Here is a 23,168-nt window from a genome sequence, read left to right as displayed (position 1 = left end):
CACCTGAGGCATGGCTCCAGCATTCTGATTCCTGGGCCCACAGCCATGCTGCTGAGGGTGAGTGGCCCAGGCTTGACATCCCCCACCCTCAGTGGCCAGGACCCAGCGCTGCCCAGTAAGGTAGGCAGTGGCTGCCAAAGCATTTATCCAGCTCTCAGGTTTCCTTGGGATCTTTACTTCTGGAACATCCTCTAGAACTGTAGGACAGCCAGCCACCAACCACATGTGACTATTTAAATTGAAATGAATTAGTTTTAAATAAAATTGAAACTTCATTTTCTCAGTTGCACTAGTCACATTTCAAGTGCTCAATAGCCTCATGTGGCTAATAGCTGCCCTATTAGATAGCAGTCATCACTTGGGGATCACCCTGTTCTACTTTGATCAAGTCACAACTGCCACATTCTTCATGATTCCCATTGTCTTGGCGCGATATAGGTCAAACCCCTTTGGCCTGGTCCCTTCCAGCCTTTCAGCCTCAGCTCCCAGGACTTGTTCCTATTCTACCCTGGGACTTGCTGCTACTTCCCACCCCTAAAGGCATTTTGGGCTTAGAACTTTAATTTTTACCATTTTCTTCCCCTTCTCCACCCATTGCAACCAAAGGAAATTCTGGCCCACTTTGAGAGAGCCTTCTTGGACTCTCTTTGCCTACCTCAGGAATCCAGCTCAGCTTGACTGCTTGTGGTGCAGGTTGTGTGTGTGTGGGGTGTGTGTGTGTGTGAGAGCGCATGCCTGCATGCTTGCCACCTGGATTGTGAGCTTTTGGTAAGCAGAGAACAGTGCCATTAAGGTTTGTCTTACAGCTAGTTACATACACTTGAATGGAATGCAAGGTGCGGAACCTGATGGGAAATTAGGGACACAGCACATCGAGTACAAACCAAGAGGCTCCCTTGTGGTCTTGCAGATAACTTCTGGATGTGTGATTTTCCTCCGGCAAACTGGGAAGGGAGGGTGTCTCAGGCCTGGCCTGTGTCCTGCTGTGATTCCCGGAATGCAGTGGCTGCAAGTGCGGGGATTTGGGGTTCTGGATCCTGTGGCTGTTCCTTGCTCTTGGAAGAACCCCTTCAGTGGAAAGTCCCTCCTTGGAACTTGATGTGCCGGGCACTCAGCGATGAATATCCAGAGCCAGGCTGCTGTTGGTGAAAACTTGGGGACATTCATGGACAGTGGACATGTGTCCCTGGAATAATGGAAGAAATGTTCAAAATCCACTTTAGAGCATATGTAAGTGTCCATTCAGAACACAAAGCGAGTGAAGCTTCTCTGACCAGGCCCCAGCTTGGGCTGGACTTGTTGGGTTTTTGGCTTCTAAGCTCTTGTTTTTATGATTGGCTTTCTGTCAGTTACACGCAACTCTTTTTTCATATTAATTGTGGCCAAAGTGGCTTAGTCACTGGGACCAACACTTTTTGTAGCATTCCCAGGGATTTATTTTCTTGTTTAGTGGAAGTCTCTAGATTGCAGTGACTGTCTTGGTCACCTAGGCTGGGTGGGAGGCCGTTACTTCTCCAGGAGCTAGGCTGAGAAGCTGCAGGTGCCTGTCCGGAAAAAGAAGGCATTCTTTTAGAACCTGGAGTGAGTGAGGCTGTGGCATGTGCCTGCCTTCAGCTCTGTGTGACCGCTTGGCAACCAGTCAGCTCATCTATTCCCGGGCAAAGGAACCTGCTAAAAATAAGCAGGCAGCCAAGTCTCCTCCCCACCAGCCCTAGGGCATGGCTCCGGCATCCTGCTGGGAGGCTTTTCCCTGACTGCAGGCCTGCCTTCAGTGTCACCGGCCTCAGGGCAGGAGACCCTGTGGGAGGAAACAGCTTCAGCTTCAGAGCAGCCTTCATTTGGCTTGTGAATGTGAAGGCGTTTTGACCCATAGTGCTAAATGCCTCTTAAATCTTGAGAGGTTCAGGTTAAAAAAAACAAACAAACAAACTTAAGAGAACGACTTGGTGCTGGGAGAAGGAAGGTAGCAGAGAGCCCATTGAGGCTGAAAGTGTGTGAGTGAGTGAGTGTTTGTATGAAGGGGACCCTACCTGGGCATTCAGGAAAAGTTGGTGCATCCTATACTACCTCTTCTAGACCGACCAGACTATGTAAATTGGAGAAAGTAGCGTTTTATGGATTCCTCAGAAGTCTGTATTTGGCTGAGGTGAGATAGGCTTGAGGGTAGAACCCTGGGGGCGGGGGGGGCGGGGAGTGAGGAAATGAGGGGCTAACCATTTTCTTGACTGATGGGAAAATGGGCTGGTGAGGAGCTGGCGGAGGGACATCCGTTAACCCGTAGAGTGCCCGGCCAGGCCCTGTGAGGTGCCTCATGCCCCAGGTGCTCTTAAGCTCAGGTATGTTGCAGCCAAGGCCTTTCCGTGGGGTGGCTGCTGGTCCCAAGGGTGGTTGGCTCTGTTCTTGGGGGAAGATGGCTCGTTTCTCTAATCACAGTCCCCTGGTAGCAAGGAAAAGATAAACAAGCCATGCCTTCCCTGAATATCTGGGGATCTCGTTCCTCTTACATGCAGTTGGAGCTCTTGGTTGGACAGCCCCTGTTCCTGGAAGCAGTCGTGGAGAGAAGGGCTTTGTTTGGAGCTGCTCACCAAGTAGAAGCAGTGGCACCTGGTTCCTGGTTTCTGATCATTTGGCCTCTTTGGCTCTAGTCCAGAATCAGGGTGGAGGCTGGGGAGCTGTGGGCAATGTAGTCTCAGGGTAGTTATTTTTTTATTAAGTGCATTTAGGGAGGCCCTCAAGGCACAACAGCAGGGGATGTCTGGCTTGGAAATGGTGCAGGACCAGTATTAACTGGGCTGTAGTTCTCAGCTGAGTAGGTACAGTGACAGTCTGTAAAAACAAAACAAAACAAAAAACCCATTGCTGGCGAGTCAGTTCTGACTCAGACAGTCCCATAGGTTTTCCAAGGAGCGGCTGGTGGATTCAAACTGCCAACCTTTTGGTTAGCAGTTGGTTAGCAGCCAAGCTCTTAACCATTGCACCACCAGGACAGTTTGTAGGTGGCTATATATACTGCATCTGGGGGTTTCAAGCCTCAGTCTCTGGGGAACAAGCTGGACTGGGAGGGTTGGGCGGGTGAGTGGGGTTTCTGTGACACCAGCCTGACAATGATGTCCCAGTGAGCTACAGGGCAGTGGTCCTTCAGGACAGCAGCAGATGGGGCCTGTGTTGTGGCTGGTTCTGTGCATTCTATGTGAGTGAAGATTTGAGAACAGAGCGCATGATGAAGTGGGAGGGCCAGTGACATAGTGGGGCTGGGGACTGGGTTGTAATGTGGATTGCTTGGCATGTATGTCCAAAGCCAGACTGGAATGCATGTTTGAATGTTGGGCCTTTGCCTTATTGTAGTCAGTTTTAGGGGATCTTAGGGAGGTGGTGTGGTGTTGGTGTGGAATGGGCAAACTCTCAATCTGGAGAGTCAGGACCCCTAGGGTCAACTTTTAGGGCAGGGGCTTCTCCTAGCTGTTTGCAGAGGCATTTTGCAGCACCACACCAATTCGAGCTTAGGGCCTTGGGCCATATTCCCTTGGTGTGTGTCTTAGTCGTCTAGTGCTGCTGTAACAGAAATACCACAAGTGGATGGTTTTAACAAAGGGAAATTTATTTTCTCATAGTCTAGTAGGCTACAAGTCCAAATATGGGGCATCAGCTCCAAGGGAAGTCTTTCTCTGTCTCCTCTGGAGGAGGGTCTTCATCATCAATCATCCATTGGTCTGGGAGCTTCTCAGCTTAGGAACCCTGGGTCCAAAGGACATGCTCTGCTCCCGGGGCTTCTTTCTTAATGGTATGAGGCCCACCTGTCTCTCTGCTTTCTCTCTTTTATATTTCAAAGGAGATTGGCTCAAGACACAATCCAATCTTGTAGATTGAGTCCTGCCTCATTAACATAACTGCCCCTATCCCACCTCATTAACATCATAGAGGTAGGATTTACAACACATAGGAAAATCACATCAGATGACAAAATGGTGGGCAATCACACAATGCTGGGAATCATGGCCTAGCCAAATTGATACACATATTTTGGGGGGACACAGTTCAATCCATGACATTCCACCCTTTGTCCCCCAAAATTTCATGTCCTTGCCACATGTAAAACATATTTACCCCATCATATAGCAAAAGTCTTAAATCAACTCCCAAGTCCGAAATCCAAAAATTCCTGTTCATCTGTGAAATCTAGAATACAAGTTATCTGCTTCCAAAGTACAGTGGTGGAACAGTCACAAACTAGACATTTCCATTACAAATGGGAGAAATTGGAGGGAAAGAAGGGATAACAGGCACCAAGCAAGTCAGCAGAACACATTACATTAGCCCTCAAGGCTTGAAAATAATCTTCTGTTCTCTGAGACCATTTATACAATGGCCTTGCCATCCACACTGTAGGTATTGGCCACAGTCTCCAAATTCTGAGTGGAGGGATTCTGAGTGGAGGCCCTTTGGCTCTGGGCTTCAGCTCTGCCTTCTAGGACCACTGGGACAGCAACTCTGCTCCTTCGGCTTTAGGTACACCATTCTCCTAGTCTATCTGAGTGGTGACTCCACCCTTAAAAACAACAGAGGCCATGGCTCCACCCTTTGAAACCCCAGAGGTTGTGGCCATACCCTTTGAGACGGAGGCAACTTGGCTTCCTGTGTTCCTTGTCTCTTCAGCTTCCGCTTCCTGGTTCCTTGGCTTCTCCGCCCCTCAGGCCTCTCTGCCCACATCTGCCCTACTGGGGCAAGTGTTCCAAAGCTCTGTAGCTCCACCCCCACTCCGACAGTAAACTTCAGCCGGAAGGCACTCAGCTCTCTTGCTCTGTGGGTCGGCAAGCCTAGCTCTGCCAATAAGTGCCCGGAGGCACACCACTCTTCCAGGAAGCCTTCTGCGCACAGGCTCTCATCTCTCTTGCTACAGTGTCGTCTTGCACGGTTTCCTGGTTCTGCTGCTTCCGGTTCTCTGCCGCTGCCGGTTCTCTGCCGCTGCCGGTTCTCTGCCGCTGCTTCTTACCGTCCGCACTGCTTCTCACCATCTGCACTGTCTCCAGTGTTAACAGTTCTCATTTCCTTCTCTGTCCTCTATCCGTTCAGTTTCAAAACTGCTTCCACATTTTAGATATCCGTTAGAGCAGCACCCCACTTCAGTACCAAATTCTATCTTAGTCATCTAGTGCAGCTGTAACAGAAATAGCACAAGTGGATGGCTTCAACAAAGAGAAATTTATTTGCTCACAGTCTAGTAGGCTACAAGTCCAAATTTAGGATGTTAGCTCCAGAGGAAGGCTTTCTCTCTGTGCCAACTCTGGAGGAAGGTCCTTCTCATCAATCTTCCCCTAGACTAAGAGCTTCTCCACACAGGAACCCTGGGTCCAAAGGACACACTCTGCTCCCGGTGCTGCTTTCTTGGTGGTATGAGGTCCCCCTGTCTCTCTGCTCGTTCCTCTCTTTTATATTTCAACAGAGATTGATTTAAGACAAAACCTAATCTTGTAGATTGAGTCCTGCTAAATTGACATAGAGGTAGGATTTATAACACATAGGAAAATCATATTGGATGACCAAATGGTGGACAATCACACAATACTGGGAATCATGGCCTAGCCAAATTAATACACATATTTTTTGGGGACACAATTCAATACATGACTGTGTAAAATAGGGAGATACCCTCTATGGGATGATTGAGACCAAGGATTCTTTTCCTTCCTCTCTACCCCATTCCATTTAATCTTTTTTTTTTTTTTGAGGGGGGAGGGGCAGGTAAAAAATATGTACGTGTGTATATATATTTTAAAACCATTTGCTGATTCAGCATCTTTTACATGTACAATTCGGTGACATTAATTAAGTCCATCATGTTGTGCAACTATCACCACTATCCATTTCCAGATTTTTCCATCACCCATAACAGAAGTTCAGTGTCTCCTAAGCAATGACTCCTTCTTTTCCCTTCTCTCCCATTCTTGGTTAATTACTAATAAACTTGAGTCTCTATAGTTTTGCCTGTTCTAGATAGTTCGTATAAGTGGGATCATATAATATCTGTCCTTTTGTGACTGACTCACTTCACTTAGCACAACGTTTTCAAGGTTCATCCATGCTGTACCATGTATCAGGACTTCATTTCTCTTTATGACTGAGTAATATTCCATTTTATGCACATACCACACTTTGTTTATCCATTCATTCATTCATGGACATTTTGGTAGTCTGTCTTTTGGCTATTGTGAATAGCAGTGCTGCAGTGAACATTGGTATACATGTGTCTGAGTTCCTGCTTTCAAGTCTCTTGGGTATATACCTAGGAGTGGAATTGCTAGGTCATATGGTGTCTTAAGGCTAGGTTCAGGTCAAGTGATGCAGGATCGAGAGAGAGAACACGAGCACGAGCAAGCTTTGCAAGAACATCCATGTATATTGGATGCAGGCCACACCCCAAGGAAACTCCCCTTATGTTAGATCACAAAATGGAGGATAATTACATAAGCACTGAGAATCATAGCTTAGCTGAGTTGACACGTAACATATGGTAATTCTGTATTTAACTTTTTGAGGATCCACTAAACTTTTTTACAGTGGCTGTACCGTTTTACAGTCCCACCAGCAATGCATGAGGGTTCCAATTTCTTCACATCCTCGCCAACACCTGTTGTTTTCTGCTGTTTTTTTTTTTTTTTTTTAAATCATAGCCGTCTTAGTGAGGATGAAGTGACATCTCGTAGTTGTGATTTGTATTTCCCTAATGACGTTGAGCATCTTTTCATGTGCTTATTGGTCCATTTAATCTTTTTCTGGAGATCACAGAAATGCCAGAATACTGGGGGAATCACAACTATAAACCGCACACTTCTGAAATGGGATTGCCTAGCTAAGGAGGAATCAGAATCCAAATTTACTGCCAAAGGAAAACCTGGGTTCAGATTCCAGCTCCACTTCCTGTTAGCATGTACCCTGTTGGGTAAGACTTGATTTCCTGACAGCAGACAATGGGCACCCTATCCTGAGCGCTCCCTCCCCTGTAGCCTGTTTCCTTTCTCAAATTGTTTGTTTTGTTTTTCGGTGTGAAAGACATTGAGCACAAAGCAGATATTCCGTGATTTACCACTTTTTTTGGTAGCTGTTATAGAATACCCGCTAAACCAAACTCATTCTGACTCCTAGTGACCCTATAGGACAGAGTAGAACTGCCACATAGGGTTTCCAAGGCTGTAGTCTTTATGAAAGCAGACTGTCACATCTTTCTTCTGCTGAGCAGCTGATAGGTCCCAACCGCTGACCTGTCAGTTAGTAGCTGAGCGTTTAATTTAACCACTGTGCCACCAGGGCTCCTTTGTTATAGAATAGTGATTCTCAAACTTGACTGCACGTTGGAATCACCTGTTTAAAAACCAACAATCTGCTGCTTGAGTCACACCCCAGAGATTCTGATTTGTCTGGAGTGCAGCCTGGGCATTGGGCTTTCAAAAGTTTCCCAAGTGAGTCTAATGTGCAGCCAAGTTTAAGAACCACTGTTAACAGAAATTAAAAAATCTCTTTTTGCTAATAAGAAATCCCAAGGAGTCTACTCAAAAAAACTGTTAGAACGGATAAAGAAATTCAGCAAGGTTCCAGTATCCAAGATCCATGTATAAAAGCCTCCCCTCCCCCACAAGCGGGAACGGTGTGGTGTGTGTTCTATGGGTGTCTAAAAATGCGCCAGTGCCATCGAATGGATAAAAACATTCTGGGAGTTTAGAGAACTAAAACACACTAAACATAACCTGTGATTTGGAGGATGTAGGGAGAATTTGGCATCATGAAGCTATGACGGAAGGGATTTGGTTTCAAGACAACACTTGGTTTGTTTCAAAGGAGTGTGCATGAATTAGGCAACACAAAGAAGGAGGTGTTTCTTCCCACCCCCCCCCTCCAGTGGCTCACCCAGAGTGTGTGGGTGCTAGTGTGTTCCTTCTGGGAGTAAGGAAGGGGCGAGCAGAGAGCTCTGGCCTTAGAGCCCTTGTTTGATCTTTCATGAGAAGTCACACTGATACCCTCAACTGCGCTCATTTCATCCCTCCTCTCTCTCCTGCTCTCCCCAGGTTTAATTACGTCCAACCTCCAGGATGGCAATCCAGTTCCGTTCCCTTTTTCCCTTGGTGCTGCCTGGGATGCTGGCGCTCCTTGGCTGGTGGTGGTTTGTCTCTCGTAAAAAAGAACGCATCAGCAGCCACGACAAGCAGGTGGAGGCCAGTGCCGTGGAACTGGGGACAGACCCTCCAATTGAGGGTCTGCTCCTCACGGATGACACCTGTCCCAGAGTCGTGCCAACACCCCTCAGTGTCACACAGCCACCAGAAAAGGAACTGTCCACCATGAGTAAGCCTTCCATGGAGCCCCCAGCCTTGCTGCGGGCACAACCAGCCCCTCGTAGATCAGAGTCCTCAGGCAGCCTTCTTAACACCACGGACACAAGATCTCGACTGGGAACACGCAAAGATGACAGTACGAAGCTGGAATTAGCCCTAACTTGTGACGAAGCAAAGTCTATTCCTCTAGAGTGTCCCCTTCCATCCCCAAAGGGGGTACCATTCCCCCACGAAGCGGTCGAGGTGGGTAAGCAAGAGCCCATGTTCAGCAGAACGCCAGGGAGGGCCTGGCCAGGCCAGTCTGCCGCCCTCACAGAAAAGCGTGGCCCTGGGGAGAAGGCAAGGGAGACAGGGTGGGCAGAAGGGACTGGCGACGCAGTGGCAGGAGAAAAAGTACTAGAAGAAGGTGTTTTGTCCCAGGAGCATGTCTCTGAGGTGGAGAATAGCAAAGTGCCCAGCCTGGCTCCTTTAGGAGGAGGGGAAGAGAAAGGGAAGACCAGCCTGCATCAGGGGCAGGGGGCCGGGCCAGTGCAGAAGGAAGAGTATGTGGCAGGGAAGGTGATAAGTAGCTTCATTGAGTCGGCTCACGCCGAGCTGGCAAAGGATGAGGAAGTGCCGGCACCTGAAATCAGAGGTGGCAAGCCCCAGGACGGAGACCTTGCAGGAGAAGCGGGCAAAGAGGAGATGGTGGATAAAAATGAGAAGCTTGAGCAGGCTGCCTTCCAGATCATCTCCAAAGTGATCATGGAAGCAACCGAAGAAGTGCAGGCCACCACGGTGGGCAGGATTACGGATCGGGTGTGTCAGGCCTCGGACAGTGAGCTCCAGGGGCCAGAGGAGAAGAGCTGTGCTCCCATCAGCCAGGAGGCTGTCCTGGGGCAAGACGCTGTGGAGTCCACTCCAGCCACGGCAGAAGCAGCCGCAGACACAGTGGATGCTGCCCTGCCCTCGTCAGGCCAGCCAGCAGAGGACCCATCCCCACCAAAGACCTACGTGAGCTGCCTGAACAGCCCTCTCTCCAGCCCCACCAAGGACGGTAAGCCACCCAGGAACTCTGCGCACCACATCTCACTGGCCCCCTGCCCGTCACGGGCCACCTCCCTCAGAGAGTCGCTAGATGAGGCAAGCGTCCTGGCGGAAGATGCCAGCCGCGTCACCTGCGCGTTGGACAGCAGCCAGTGTGTCCCATCCGTGGGCTCCTTGGGCCAGTGCTCAGATTCTGCCAGCACTTCAGGGCTCGAAGACTCTTGCACAGACACCAACTCGAGCCCCAGGGACAAGGACATCACCCCGCCGTTGCCGGAAAGTACTGTGCCCTTCAGCAACGGGGTGCTGAAGGAGGAGTTGTCAGACTTGGGGGCTGAGGATGGATGGAGCATGGACGCAGAAACAGACCATTCGGGAGGTAGGAGGGTCTTGGGTGTTCACTACATAGATGAGCGGGTGGGTCTCCCTCTATTCACTGGGGAAAGGCTGCTGGTCCGCCTCTTCCTCTCCGACTCAAAGGAATGGTGCTCTTCACTTCTGTATCCCAACCAGCAGAAGAGATGGGATTCAGCGTAGAGCTGGTGGGTGACCTTGAAACCCCAAAGCCACGGGAACCGTAACTTGCTACAGCAGCCAGTGACCCTCCTTAGTCCTTCTGAAGGGACCAGCCTAAAGCTGGGGTCACTGATTAGCGTAGGTGTGCCTCTTCGCCTCTTTTAAATGCTAACCTCTTGTTGGTTTTTTTCCTGGAGAGGCCTCCTTAGCTGTATTGCCCTTGAATGCCAAGTATGGGTATGAGTTTTTCTTTTAATGGCTTATTTCCTTTTAATCATGTGCTTGTTCCCACGTCTTCACCTGCTTTCCTTCTCCAGAAGCTCTTACAGGGTAAGTGCCCAAAGAATGGCCACAGCTTTGAATACTTGTGGGAGCTCAAGCTTTCCTGAGTTGTTGCTGTCACCTATTCCTTCGCAGAGAGCCTCAGCTATTTTCTTTCTGTGCAGCTGCAGTTCCACCCCCGGGAAAGAGGGGCACTTTGGTAATGAAGTGTCCACTGGGTTTTTCGAGTGCTGACCCCATCGTAGACAGTTCAGACCGCTAACTTACAGGTCAGCAGCTCCTGACCCTGCCTTTGCAGCTACCCTGGGGTATTTTTGTTTATCTTGTGGAAAGAGGCCACGAGTTAACTGCATGGGTCTCTGGCTTGTTTGTCCGGGAGCCCTTCCCTGCCACGGCAGCTCCAAGAAGGTTGGGGATCTCAGGAAGTTTGCTTCTTTCAGCAGCACCTGGCAGGTGCCGCACGCTTACTTCGTTGCATCTAAGATGCTCTTGACTTAAGACACTACTGACTCATGTACCTCTGAGAGAAAAGAATGCTACAGTCATGATTGTAAAAGGCCAGAGACTATAAGACGTATCTTAACTTCAGGGATGTTACATTTTTTTTTTAAAGAACAAAGGTATTTCCCTTTGCCTGCTGCCTCTCAGACTTGTCATGCCAGCTTTAGACTGATTGTAACCCCTCAGGCTTGTCATGCTAACTGTGTAGTAGCTGCTCACATGTGTTGGAGGCCCCTGAGTTGAGGCTCAGCAGAAGAGAAGGCTGCATCTGAGCCGTGCTGATGGGCAGGGAGGGGTTTAGGGTGGTAGGTAGAAGCCTGTGATAGCATCTGTTAATCTCTCAGCATGTCCCAGGTGCCAGACTCATGCCTTCCGTGCATTCTCACATTATCCCTGCTTTGTGCATAGGAGATTCATGCTCAGAGCGGCCCAGGGGCTGCTGGGTTGAGGGAGCTGGAAGCTGGCTCTGGATGCAGCCTGCTGTTGACCTAATGTAGTTCTCAGCTACTCGGGTGCCGTCAGGGGTGTCCAGCAAAGGCTGGGGGCTCTTGCTAGCAGAGCTGCCATCAGCCTGCTACTGCATCTAGCAGGCAGGACAAGCAGACTTCTGTCAGAGGAAGAGCTTCCCTGCTGTGAAGCCCTTTCTGAGCCTCTGGTGTGGAGGAACGGGGTAGACTTTGAAGGTGACTCTCTCTAGCTGAGAGCAGAATCTGTTTAAGCTCTAGTCCTCTACATCCAGACAGATCATTGACTGCTTAGCAAAAGGTTATGCCTAGGGTTTGGAGAAAGCATGTGGAAAATAACCTAATTAGTGGAGTCTCAAGAGTGATCTATTTCTAGCTCTTGAGTCCACATGGAAGCCAGAGCCACTTCTCATCAGCTGGTCTGGACACCAGTTTTTCTGCAGCGGCTCTCTTGGCTTGGTCTTGAGTGACAGTGCCGTTGGGAGCAGCCCAAGTCAGTGCAGTCTTGCCTCCGTGGCCGTCCCCCTTGGAATGCACTTCAGCTCAGTCAGTTGACCAGAGGGCAAAGACCAGCTGTGAGTCCAAATAAGCGTTCAGTGATGCTCAGGTCAGGACTAAGCAGAGGGGATGGAGGCCCTCCTTCTCTTTGTCCACTGCTGGCCTGGTCAGGGAGGAGACTCGGCTTCAGACATGCCAGCGAGGACTCTTATCTAGTTCTGCTGGGATGGAGGCCACCGCCTCTGACCATCGGCCTGGAGCTTTGGGGACTGGAGATCCTCAGTCTGTGACTGGGATAGTTGGTAGGGTGTCAAAACAGTTGTAATCAGGCTGCCGAGGCCCCTTCTCCCCACCCTGTGGGCTCCCCTTCCCTGGGCACTGAGTTCACCACTTGTCTCTGCTCCAGCAGCTGTGGCTGGGTGTGGCTGCCAGTTGAGCAAGTAGGACTGTAAGTGACAGGCTAAAATTAGGTGTATCTACACCCCCGGTCCTCCTTTCACTGGGGTTCTGATCTTTCTAGACTGTGAGTTGGCAGTCACCTGCCAAGCTTGAGGAGGGGGTGTGGGGTGGGGGCCCCCAGGAATGTGAGTTTAGGAAGTTTGCAGTGTTGGCTTCTCTGAGCCGGTGCCTGTGTGTGTGCGGTGCCTCTTCCTCCCCCGCAGGTTCCGACGGGAACAGCATGGACTCAGTGGATAGCTGCTGCAGCCTCAAAAAGACGGATGGTTTCCAGAGCACCCAGGCAGGCTCCGACCCCAAGAAGGTCGACCTCATCATCTGGGAGATCGAGGTGCCGAAGGTAAGGGCCCGGCATCCCTGCTGGCCGAGTGCCGCCAGTCCAGGGGCAGACTCCAAGTTCCCGCTGGCTCTGGCTGGCAGACTTGAGAGGGCTGGGGGATGGACTGGGGACCAGAAGAAGCCCTGAGTGAGCTGAAGGCGGGAGGGAATGGAACACTGCACTTTGCCCAGATTCTGAGAGCTTCCTGCCAAGTAGAGTTCCTCCAGCCCCTTCAGGAGTGTCTTAGTTGTATCCTCCTCAAACTTGCAGGCCTGCTGATCTCCCTGTGGGCTTTGCTTGTGTGCTCCAGGACTCAGCTTTGTTACCTGTCGGAAATGCTAGTAAAAAACCAGACCGAGGGCTAGGGGCATGAGAAGCCTTTCTCTGTGCTCTGTTCAGGCCGCAGCTTATGACAGCTCACACGCTTCAATGCAGAGTCTACTTTCTAATTGAGAAAAGCGCAAATAACGTATTTTAGAGAACTTGAAAAGTACAGAAATGTATGAAGAAAATAAAAACCAGCTCTAATCCTACCCCTGAGAGTGACTGTTAAGACTTTTATTTTCTTCTCATCTTGCACCCTGTGGTTTTTAAACAAAACTGAGCTTATATCGCTTTAATTAATGCTTTTAAATATTTAACAATTTAATTTTCCTGTGTTATTCTTTGAAAGTATAATTTTAACTGTATTATTCATTGTATGAATGTCAGTTTTCTTCACCAGTCCCCAATTCCAGGGTACTTAAGTGGTTTCCAGCTTCTTGCTGTTATAACTTACAGTTTATTAGTTTGATCTTTAAGTTTGTCTCTGGGGCTCAGAAGTAACTGGCAGGCTGTACTCTCCTAGGGCGTTCAGCTCCCTCCTGAGGTGAGGACTTGGCTTGGTCTGAACTCCAGGTCAGGCAGGCTGTTTGACCCTGGGCTGCTGGCTCCCTTGGCTGTGTCTTCCTCGCTGACCTTGTTTGCGCTCCTGCCCTCTTCCCCTTCTGTGGTTGCAAAGGTCCCATGTGAGGCAGTCTGTGGGTGAACACGGACCATGTCCCTAGAAGCTCAGCTGGGATTGGGGTCGTTCGGGATTGTTTCGGAGCTTGTCTTACATCATGGCTAAGCTTGGCCTTGTACTCTGGCACACTAGGCATTTCTGCATCTCTCCCTCTGGATTTGCTGAAGGCTCTGGCATACTGTGAACTGGCAGCAGGAGCCCAGGGGTTCTTAGACCTTTATTTTCTAATTGAGCTCCCTTATCTTTGGAAGGAGCCCAGGTGGTGCAGTGGTTAAAGCACTCGGCCACTAACTGAAAGGTTAGCGTTCAACCCACCAGCTGCTCCGCAGGAGAAAGATGTGGCAGTCAGCTTCTGTAAAGGTGACTGCCTTGGAAACCCTATGGGGCAGTTCTGCTCTGTCCTCTAGGGTTGCTATGAGTCAGAATCGACTCAGCAGCATTGGGGTTTGGTTGTATCTTTGGACCTGAGCGGTCCTGAGGGGGAAGGGTCAGTACAGAGTTGTAAACTGACCCTTAGGCTGAGCAAAACTTCTCATAGCGGAAGTTTTGGAGTTGCCGCTGCCTTTGCAGCTTTCTGAGCCTGGATCAGAGCTGCTGGAGCTAACCAGCCAAGTTCACATGCTGTGTGACCTTGGCAAGTTACTTAGCCTCTCTGGGCTTGTTTCCCATCTATAAAATGGTGATAAAGGTACCTGTTTCATAGGTACTATGAGTAAACATGGAGTCTTTGGGTAGTGCAAATGGTTAATGCACTTGGTAGTAACTGAAAGGTTTGAGGTTCAAGTCCACCCAGAGGTGCCTCAGAAGAAAGGCTGCAATCTGTTTTAAAAAATCAGCCATTGAAAACCCTATGGAGCACAGGTCTGTTCTGACACACATGAGGTCGCCATGAGTCAGCGTCAACTTGATAGCAACTTTTTTTTTTAATGACTAAATGTAAGTGCTTAGAACAGTGTCTGGCTAAAATTTTAAGTTAACAATACGTCTAAACTTACCCTTGTTTGAAACAAAGTTAGGTCTTTGGGAGTGTGGGGAATTGACTTCCCATTAACCCTCCTCTCTCTCTTCTCTCCGGAAGCACTTAGTTGGTCGGCTAATTGGCAAGCAGGGGCGGTACGTGAGTTTTCTGAAGCAAACATCTGGTGCCAAGATCTACATTTCAACCCTACCCTACACCCAGAACATCCAGATCTGCCACATAGAAGGTCAGTGGCCACTGCTACGATGCATTTAGTTTTGTCACCCGAGATGCACGTAAATGGAAGCATTTGAGCCTCAGGTGCTACCCTTTGGAGTCTAAGCCTCTGAATAGAAAGCCCTGCTTCTCATCCCAGGTGAAGGGTGAGTTGGGTACATCCCTTCAGCCCTCTCCCCCATTCAGTTGCTTGAAGGAGATTCAGGTCGCTTCCCTACCAGATCTGCTGGCCAGGAGAGAAGCAGGTGCTTGGATAGGTGGGGCTGGGGTCCTGGATTTACAGTGCCTGCTGCCCGACATGGGCCCCCTCACAGAGCAGAAGTACCTTGTGTGTGAGTTCTCTCTCTCTGGTCAGCGGGAACCAGGCCTTTCCCCACCGGCTGGCCTCCTGCACGTTCAAACTACAGACCCTAGCGGCAGAGGGGTCACTTGAAAGGTGATCAGTTTTCCCACTTCTTTAAATGTCGGTTTTGTAAGGCAAAGCTCAGCGTTTTGGCCCCTTACAGCTGCTCTGAACTCTAGAAAAGGGTCTGGAGGTGCAGTATTGAGTTTGTTTTGCTGAGATGTTTCTTTTACCCACAGTGATTTCCGCCCTGCTCCCATCTCTCACTTTCCCCCATCCCTCATCCCCCATGTAGGCTCTCAGCATCATGTGGACAAAGCACTGAACTTGATTGGGAAGAAGTTCAAGGAGCTGAACCTCACCAATATCTATGCTCCCCCACTGCCTTCACTGGCACTGCCTTCTCTACCAATGACCTCCTGGGTGAGCATGCCCCCCGTGTCATCAGGACTTCTTGTGCCCCTGGCCCCCAAACCACTCCAGCAAGAAACTCCCAAGACCGTGGGCCAAGAAGGCCAATAGCACGTTCACGCCTGTGTCCTCTCACCTCTGGCCTCCACTGGTCAGTTCTGCCAGCCTGTGTTCTCTGGGGATGGGGGTGGGAGGCAGGAGTAGGGTGCAGTGCTAGGCAGGAAACCAGAGGCCTCTAGGTCCCTTTGAAAGACCACTTCCCCCAGCTCTGCTACCCGGACCCCCTTTGCATTTTCTAGGCATTTTCCCAGAAAAGATTCTAGTCCAGCCAGGAGACGGTGTGTCCAGACTGGCTTTTGGGGCTTCTTAAAGCTGTTGTTTGTCCACAGTCACCACCTACGTGGGAGTGACCATCGTGGGCTTGGATGGGGCCTGCGATGGGTCAGTTCTGTTCCTTTTTCCCAGTCAAGCCAGGCCTAGCAGTGGCCATGGTGAAGGATTCCCTTCCTCTTCCCTCTCTCCAGGAGATACCTAGGTGGTAAAGAAGAGCAAACTTCCCCCCCCCTCCAAGCCCAGAAAGCAGGATGGCTCCTTGGAGGTTGCCGGGAGTAGAGGGGTTGGCAGGAGGAGGAGCAGACATCTTGAGGGCCCACGTTCTGGTGGCTGCAGGGCTTTGCATCCCTCAGTGTGCCATGGCCCTGGTTGGCCTCATCTCACCAGGAGTAGAATTGCAAGGCTCTGTGGGTCAGAGACAATTGCATTTCATACAGACGGGCAAAACGCGCTGCCCCAAGAAAACTGCTGTCCTGGGTTATGTTTAGTGTGGGAGATGTTTCAGTTCTGTGTTTCCCCACCAAAGACCCTTGTGCCGTGGGGGAAGGGATAGAATGGCCCTTTCCTTCCCTATGGATATTTGGGAGTGGATTGAACCCCACTCCACTCTCCACTCCTGAAATGTAGAAGTGTAGGATTTTTTTCCCCCAGGAGGCTTGGCTCTAGTTCCACTCTATTTTTAAAAAAGTGAGTGATTTGTACAGTTTCCTTCCCTTGTGCTGTGCTTGGCTTAATGGGACTGGAGAGGAGAGCTCAGATGCCTGTCAAGCAGCAGTGCTGGGGAGGCTGTGCTGGTGGCTGGCAGTCTTAGCCAGAGGCTCTTATCTCCGTGGCCACTGGCTAGAAGGTGGAGTAGGCACCCTACCCTGTCCGGAACTGCTAGCTGTTGTTGGTAGCTTGGCATCAGGAAAAGTAGTGTGCAAGGACAGTTCTTCAGAGAGCAATATTGGCTTCTTCCCAGGGCCTTTAATGTAGGGTCCAGCCACCGAGCATACCTATATTCCAAATCGCAAAGGGGAAGTGAGTTGGGGCAATGTCTAGAGTTTAGAGAAGAGGAGCAGGACTTAGGGGATAGAAGGGAAGAAGAGCAAATATGATGCAGACTGTTGCAGACCTCGACCCTGGACCTGATGGACGGCAGGCCACTGCTTGCTGTTAGGAAGGCAGAGCAGAGAGGCACTTTCAAATCATAAGCTCCCAGGGTCAGCTGTAGGTCCAAAGGCGTCGGCTGTGGGGCCTCAGGGCTTGCCCACATCCTATTCTCTGATACCTTGTTCTCACATTTACCCTTCGTGGGTCTTACAGACTCATCAAGAGAGGTGGGAGGGAGGGGCAGCTCTGGATGGACCCTGGCCAGGCCAGCATGAGGCCCAACACTACATCCACCCTTGGCCCTTGAGTGTTCACTATCTGCTGGGAGCCTCTCTGCCTGGCCCTGAGGTGAGGGTGCCCCTAATGGTTGCTCATGGTGTTGCAGGACAAGGGCCACAGTGGTGTCAAACCCTTTCCGTGGTTAAAGTGGTTTTCCTTGAGCCTTTGTCACCTGGGTGCTGTGTTGTTTTGGGTCGTTATGCCCTTTTCGAAGATGTACTAGTTCAGAGACTTGACGTGGAATCCCAGGGCTTATCCCGTACCCGGGAAGAGAAGGGTTGTTACAGCAGTTGCTGCGCCTTCCCCTTCCTCTCCACAGCTCATGCTCCCCAACGGTGTTACTGTGGAGGTGATTGTGGTCAACCAGGTCAATGCCGGACACCTATTCGTGCAGCAGCACACACATCCTACCTTCCATGCACTGCGCAGTCTGGACCAGCAGATGTACCTCTGCTACTCTCAGCCCGGGATCCCCACCTTGCCCACCCCAGTGGAGAGTAAGTGTTCTTTGGGGGCTGGATAGGGGTGGGGAGCCCTGGGATCTGGGCTGTGGCCAGGCTAGGGGAGATGCTTTGGGAGTGCCTCTTCTGCCCTTGATCTTGACCAGGAGGAGACTGTTCTGGATCCTTTGCGGGCACAGCCTCCCTTCAGTTCTTGCCATTGGCATGGAGTCTTGCCAGGCTGAATTTCCTAGCTAGCCAAAGCTAGTGTTTTTACTGGCTTATGGGGTGATGGGATTGGAGTCTTGACACTTGATTCAGATCCCAGCTCTGCCACTTATAAGCTCCAGCAAGTTAAATGGGGTGGTATACCCACTTGTCCCGGGAATTGGAGTTGTAAACTGTACATAGAGTGTGTAAAGCATTTGATGCATATGCTGGTTACCATTACCACATGCTTCCCGTAAGAGATCTCTAAACCCACCGAACCTGTGCAGTGGGTTGGGCCATCTGCACTTGACAGATGAGAAGACTGAGCTTCTGAAGCCACAGGACTTGCCCAGGTGACACCTGAGCAGGTGCTGGAATCCAAACCCAGGTCGGATCCAGAGCCCATCCTTTGCTACTGTTATCTGTGTCACCCGCCTCAGTGGGGATCGAGTGTTGGACCATCTTTCCACCCACCCCATCAGGGGTCTTGGCTACTGCCTCTAACCCAGGGCCCCTCGATGAGCTTCAAGGCATCAGAAAAGTTCCTTGAAATTCTATGTAGCATTTTGTATAATTTTTCTTTGGGAGGAATAAGGATTTAGTTTTCCATCAGATTCTCTAAGCCACCTCAAGCCAGCAATAAAGACTAAACCAGAGGCCAAGAGGTGGTTGTACCAGGGGCTGCCCTTAGGGGTCAGCACATGATGTGGTCAGCTCTGTGTCACAGGCCCTTGTCCCAGCAGGCCTGGGGCAGCGGCTAGGGGTGACCTTCACCCATGGTTTCATCTGCCACTGTCTCTCTGCCCAGCATCCAGGTCGGTGACCCCTTGGGAGACTTGCTGTCTGGCCTTGTTGGTTGCCCCTGCATCAGTGCTCTTGGCAGCTTCCTGAGGCAAAGGCTAGAAGTGGGATCTAGGCCTGGGGGTCCCCTCTGGTCAGGCCCTCAATCTGAGCATCTTGGGCTACAGCAGGCCTTAGATGCCAGGCCACTGAGAGCTGCCTACCTTTCCAGGTTCTTGATTCTCTCAGGGACTTTCTTTTAAGAATGTAGGGCAGGTCCATTCCCCCCATTTTCTGTTTTACTTGGTTTAGTCCCAGTTCATCTATATTCACCTCGGGCTTCCATATGTTACACAGTAAATGGATCTAGGTTGAGTGCTTTTTGCTCTGGATAGCTTTGGGGGTGGCACACATGCCAGGCTGAGGGTGCCATGTCCAGGACTCTCCTGGGCTAGTCCTGGGCTCTGGGAGGCTGTGCTGGGGACTCATTGCCATTCCCATCCCCTGCCCCGAGGAGGTGCAGGCCTCTGAGAAGGAACGTGGGAGGTGAGCAGCATTGACTGTGCAGGCCAGGTGTGTCCACACTCCTCTTCCTGCCCTGCAGTAGCAGTGATCTGTGCTGCCCCTGGGGCGGACGGTGCCTGGTGGCGAGCCCAGGTGGTCGCCTCCTACGAGGAGACCAACGAAGTCGACATTCGCTACGTGGATTACGGTGGATATAAGAGGGTGAAAGTAGACGTGCTCCGGCAGATCAGGTGAGTCGAGACTCCCCAGTCAGGTGGGCTGGCGGGCGGGCCCTGCTGTTGTGGAATGTGTGGGCTCTGTTACCAAGCCCGGGAGATGGACTTCTCCTTCCCACTGCCCACTCTATTTTAGCCAAGTCTAATACGAACAAACTTGATTACTTGCCTCAGCAAAAATGAACTAGATAGAGAAGCCTGTCTTGTGAAAGGATTCCTCCAGTATCCCATCTCAAAAGAGAGGAATCATTTTTGGGAATTTGATGCAGGAAGGGGCTCTGAGGTCCGTCTTGCAATCAGGGGACCCCCACTCCTCAGAGTACCGTGCCCTGTGCCCATTGTCCTGGATTGCAGGTGCCACAGTGCAGCGAAAGGTTAATACCTGCCTGGAGTGGAGTCATTCTTCAAGTCCATGTTAAACTGCTCCTTTCTCACCTTTACAGGTCAGACTTTGTGACGTTGCCATTCCAGGGAGCAGAAGTCCTTCTGGACAGCGTGATGCCCCTGTCAGGTAACAGGTGGAGCCTCTGGCTGGGGGCGGGTTGAGAGTAGGTGGTTCTCACCTTATGCAAACGAAGATTGCTGCATTCTGAGTTTCTGATTGAGTAGGTCAGGTGGGTCCTGAGAACTTGCCTTTCTAACAAGTTTTCAGGTGATGCCGATGCTGCTGGTCGAGGGACCACCCTTTGAGGACCACTGCTCTAGACTTCACCTAACTTTGAAACGCCTCCAACAAAGGCACTTTCCAGAGTGTAGTCCAGACCCAGTGTCTTAGCAGCCAGGGCTGAGGTCTGACACTGAGGTTAGCGGCTCTGCTCAGCTGGGTCACAGCTCCTTTGGGGCACTGGTGGGGACTACACTAACACCATGTCCAGCATCCTAGACTGATAGCATTGCCAGAAAAGAGGACTGGCAGTGTGATCTGAGCCAAATTACTTGGCCTCAGTTTCTCTCTTTGGAAAATGGGGGTGGTACCTACCTTACTTTCAAGGTCCCTGGGTGGCACAAATAGTTTGCACTGACTACTAACTTAAAGGTTGGTAATTCAAACCCACCCAGCGGCACTGTGGAAGAAAGGCCTGGCAATCTGCTTCCTTAAAGATGATAGCCAAGAAAACCCTACAGAGCAGTTCTACTCTGTAACACATGGGGTCTCCATGAGTCATCATCAATGACAATAGTTTGTTTTATTGTTGTTTGTTTATTTACCAATCTTTCAGGGTGTAAGAATATATAAGTACAGAAACTGGTATGTGGAAGGTGGTCAACAAGTAGCAGCCATAGGAATTTTATATTTGTAGATGTGGTCTGTTCATTCCACACCCCTTTCTCCCCGGGTTTGCCCTTTCTGATCTTCTTGGTTGCTGAAAGTAATGAAGTGCACTAGAGGCACTACAGTCTATCTGGAGTCACGTTACGTAGAAAACTGGGGCATGGTCTTCATTTTGTTTTCCTTCATTGCCCAACCTTCCTCTTCCTGTTCTGTCCATCTTAACAATCCATCCAGGCCCAGTTAAAATGCTCCAGAAGACTTTTCCCAGACTATCTTCAACGCCTGCCTCTCCCATCCTCACCATCTCTTGCACTGGGTGTGTTCTTTTACATAACTTTATAGGCCAGCGCAGCAAAATGCTGCCTCCCATGCCCTGCGCATGCTATTGTGACAGCCCATATCGGGCGATGGGCCAATTGCATGGCTCAAATTCTACCTTCACCACTCTGGGAGCTGGTGGACCCTTGGGTGATCAACCTTTGTCTCAGGTGTTCTCACCTGTAAAGAGGGATAACTCTTCTGTCGTCTCATAGGGTAAAAGGACCCGTACCATGTGCTCAGCACAGGCATGTCGTGTTGGTAACATTCCCAACGCCTCCTTAGCTCACCGAAGGCTGGGTTTCTGTCCCTTTGTTCCTCTGTCTGCTAGTGGGTAACATGCAGCAGGGACCCTGAGTTTACCCATGTGGAGTCATGTGGGGGCCTGTGGTCTCTACCTGGCAGATGACCCTCCCAAATGGGGTTCTCAGGTCCCACTGCAGGGTCTGAAGATTCTACGTGGAGTACATCTGAATGTCGTGTAGGTGATGAGAATGCCTTGTCCCAGTGGAATCTAAATGCTGCTTTTCCTTCTCCTTCTAAAGATGATGAGCACTTTTCACCTGAAGCAAATGCAGCTATGAGCGAGATGACAGGAAACACAGCATTGCTTGCTCAGGTGGGTGGGTGGTAGGTGGGAGATGGGGGCACTGGACAGGGGTCTGTCTGAGGGGCCTCCTGCCCCACTTCCTCAATGCCTCCCTTGCTTTGCTTAGTTAAGTATCTGGGCTTCTTGGGAGCTGCCCTTTAAATTCCTGCCTCCCTGCTGCTGGGGTCCTGGGTTGGCCAGCAGTCTTTAGGAAGATGGTACATGGACTCTCCCAGCTTTTAAACATGCTTGGTGGTGGGTTTTTTTTTTTTGTAGGTGACAAGTTACAGTCCAGCTGGCCTCCCTCTGATTCAGCTGTGGAGTGTGGTTGGAGATGAAGTAAGTTCTGTTCCTTTTTCCTTCTAAGTTACTGACTGTAAAGGGTTGATTTGGAGCTGGTTCTGGCATTGCTTCCTCTTGAGCTAATAAAAGGACGTAACTATAGCCCCTCAGTGGACATTTGACAATGTCTAGAGACATTTCTGGTTGTCACAGTTGGGGAGGTGTTAGTGGCATCTCGTAGGTAGAGGCCAGGGATGCACCTAAGCATCCTACAAGGCACAGGACAGCCACCTACAACAAAGAATGATCCAGCCCAACATGTCAGTGGTGCTGCAAGGTGAGAAACATTGCTAATAGACCTTCCTGTACCTCCTGTCCATTGGGTTTTTCTGTCCTTCCATTTTTACAGTATTAAAGCTTCGATTTCTTCAGCATATTGAAAAGCCTATCCTCATGTCCAAGTGGCCCAAAAAACATTTAAGTACATATCCCTGTTGGCCGAGAAAAATGAGTCATGCTACCCGTCCCCCATTACTCTTGTAAGCTTGTTGCTTGTGGTGCTCACCCGGGATAGTAAGAACAAGATCCCATGTTGGCTTGAGAATTTGCCCCCAGGTGCCGTGGGCAAAGCTCTCAAGGGAACTTTCTCTTCTAGGTGGTGTTGATAAACCAGTGGCTGGTGGAGCGAGGACTTGCCCAGTGGGTGGACAGCTGCTACACAAACCTTTGACCCTCACCCCCAAACAGCCGCTGCTTGAGTCTGTTTTGCACTGTTAAAATTGAGCTTGGCACTCAAGGCAAAGACTTAACATCAGAATAACAAAATGTTGTCCTCCCCAGAAAGTTCGTTTTTTTGTTTTTTTTTTCCTCCTTCCTATACTGTAGTCCCATTGAGAAGACCTTGGGTCTCTAAGAAAAGGAGAGAACTGTGTGTTCTTTTCAGAGCCATGGCGTGGTGTTTAACAAGCCAGCTGGCCTTTGGCTTAACGTGGTTCCAAACTGCTAAAAAAATATATATATACTGAAAAACAGCCTCAACTAGGTTGTCCTATTCCCCCCACCATCCCATTCTCTCCTTCTTCCTTCCCACCCTCGCCCCGCCCTCCCCCATAAAAAAAACAAAACAAAACAAAACGGTTGTATTTCTGCACTTAGCAGACAGGCCAAGAGCTGTGTGTTTCTAGCTTGGGAGGGTTTCTTTTACTTCACAGTCTTTCTTCTACCTTCAGGGAGCAAGACCTGAACTGACTGACTGATATCAATTACTTGTATAGCTTTATGTAAGTGAATTTCCGGCATTTATAAACTCCGCCTAGGCCTCTAGGAAGACAGACTTTTTAAATGGAGATGTAAATAGGCAGCAGTCATTACACCTGTGGCCTGGATGGGGGATGGGGGGTAGAACTGTTATCCTGCCAAGCCTGGTTGTAATTTGTAACCATTTTCTATTTGTGCAAACTCTGTAAATATATGTTTAAAAAAAATGTAATATTT

The 23,168-nt window shown here is 50.1% G+C and overlaps 1 protein-coding gene across 1 annotated transcript in view; it reads left to right on the top strand.

Annotated features, from left to right (window-relative positions):
• AKAP1 (A-kinase anchoring protein 1) overlaps window positions 1–22,760 on the top strand; it is a 35,958-nt gene extending 13,198 nt beyond the window's left edge. The window contains exons 2-11 of the mRNA XM_004377896.2: window positions 8,058–9,729; window positions 12,274–12,407; window positions 14,468–14,594; window positions 15,223–15,350; window positions 17,362–17,539; window positions 19,077–19,227; window positions 19,656–19,723; window positions 21,349–21,422; window positions 21,669–21,731; window positions 22,330–22,760. Of these exons, the coding sequence (XP_004377953.1) occupies window positions 8,082–9,729; window positions 12,274–12,407; window positions 14,468–14,594; window positions 15,223–15,350; window positions 17,362–17,539; window positions 19,077–19,227; window positions 19,656–19,723; window positions 21,349–21,422; window positions 21,669–21,731; window positions 22,330–22,404 (2,646 nt within the window). The 5' untranslated portion in view covers window positions 8,058–8,081 and the 3' untranslated portion in view covers window positions 22,405–22,760. The remainder of the gene's footprint in view (window positions 1–8,057; window positions 9,730–12,273; window positions 12,408–14,467; window positions 14,595–15,222; window positions 15,351–17,361; window positions 17,540–19,076; window positions 19,228–19,655; window positions 19,724–21,348; window positions 21,423–21,668; window positions 21,732–22,329) is intronic.
• The last annotated feature ends 408 nt before the right edge of the window (window positions 22,761–23,168 follow it).

Source organism: Trichechus manatus, unplaced genomic scaffold, assembly GCF_000243295.1.
Source record: "Trichechus manatus latirostris isolate Lorelei unplaced genomic scaffold, TriManLat1.0 scaffold00054, whole genome shotgun sequence".
Classification (NCBI taxonomy): domain Eukaryota; kingdom Metazoa; phylum Chordata; class Mammalia; order Sirenia; family Trichechidae; genus Trichechus; species Trichechus manatus.
The sequence above is the reverse complement of the archived record's forward strand: the minus strand, read 5'-3'. Positions and strand labels throughout refer to the sequence as shown.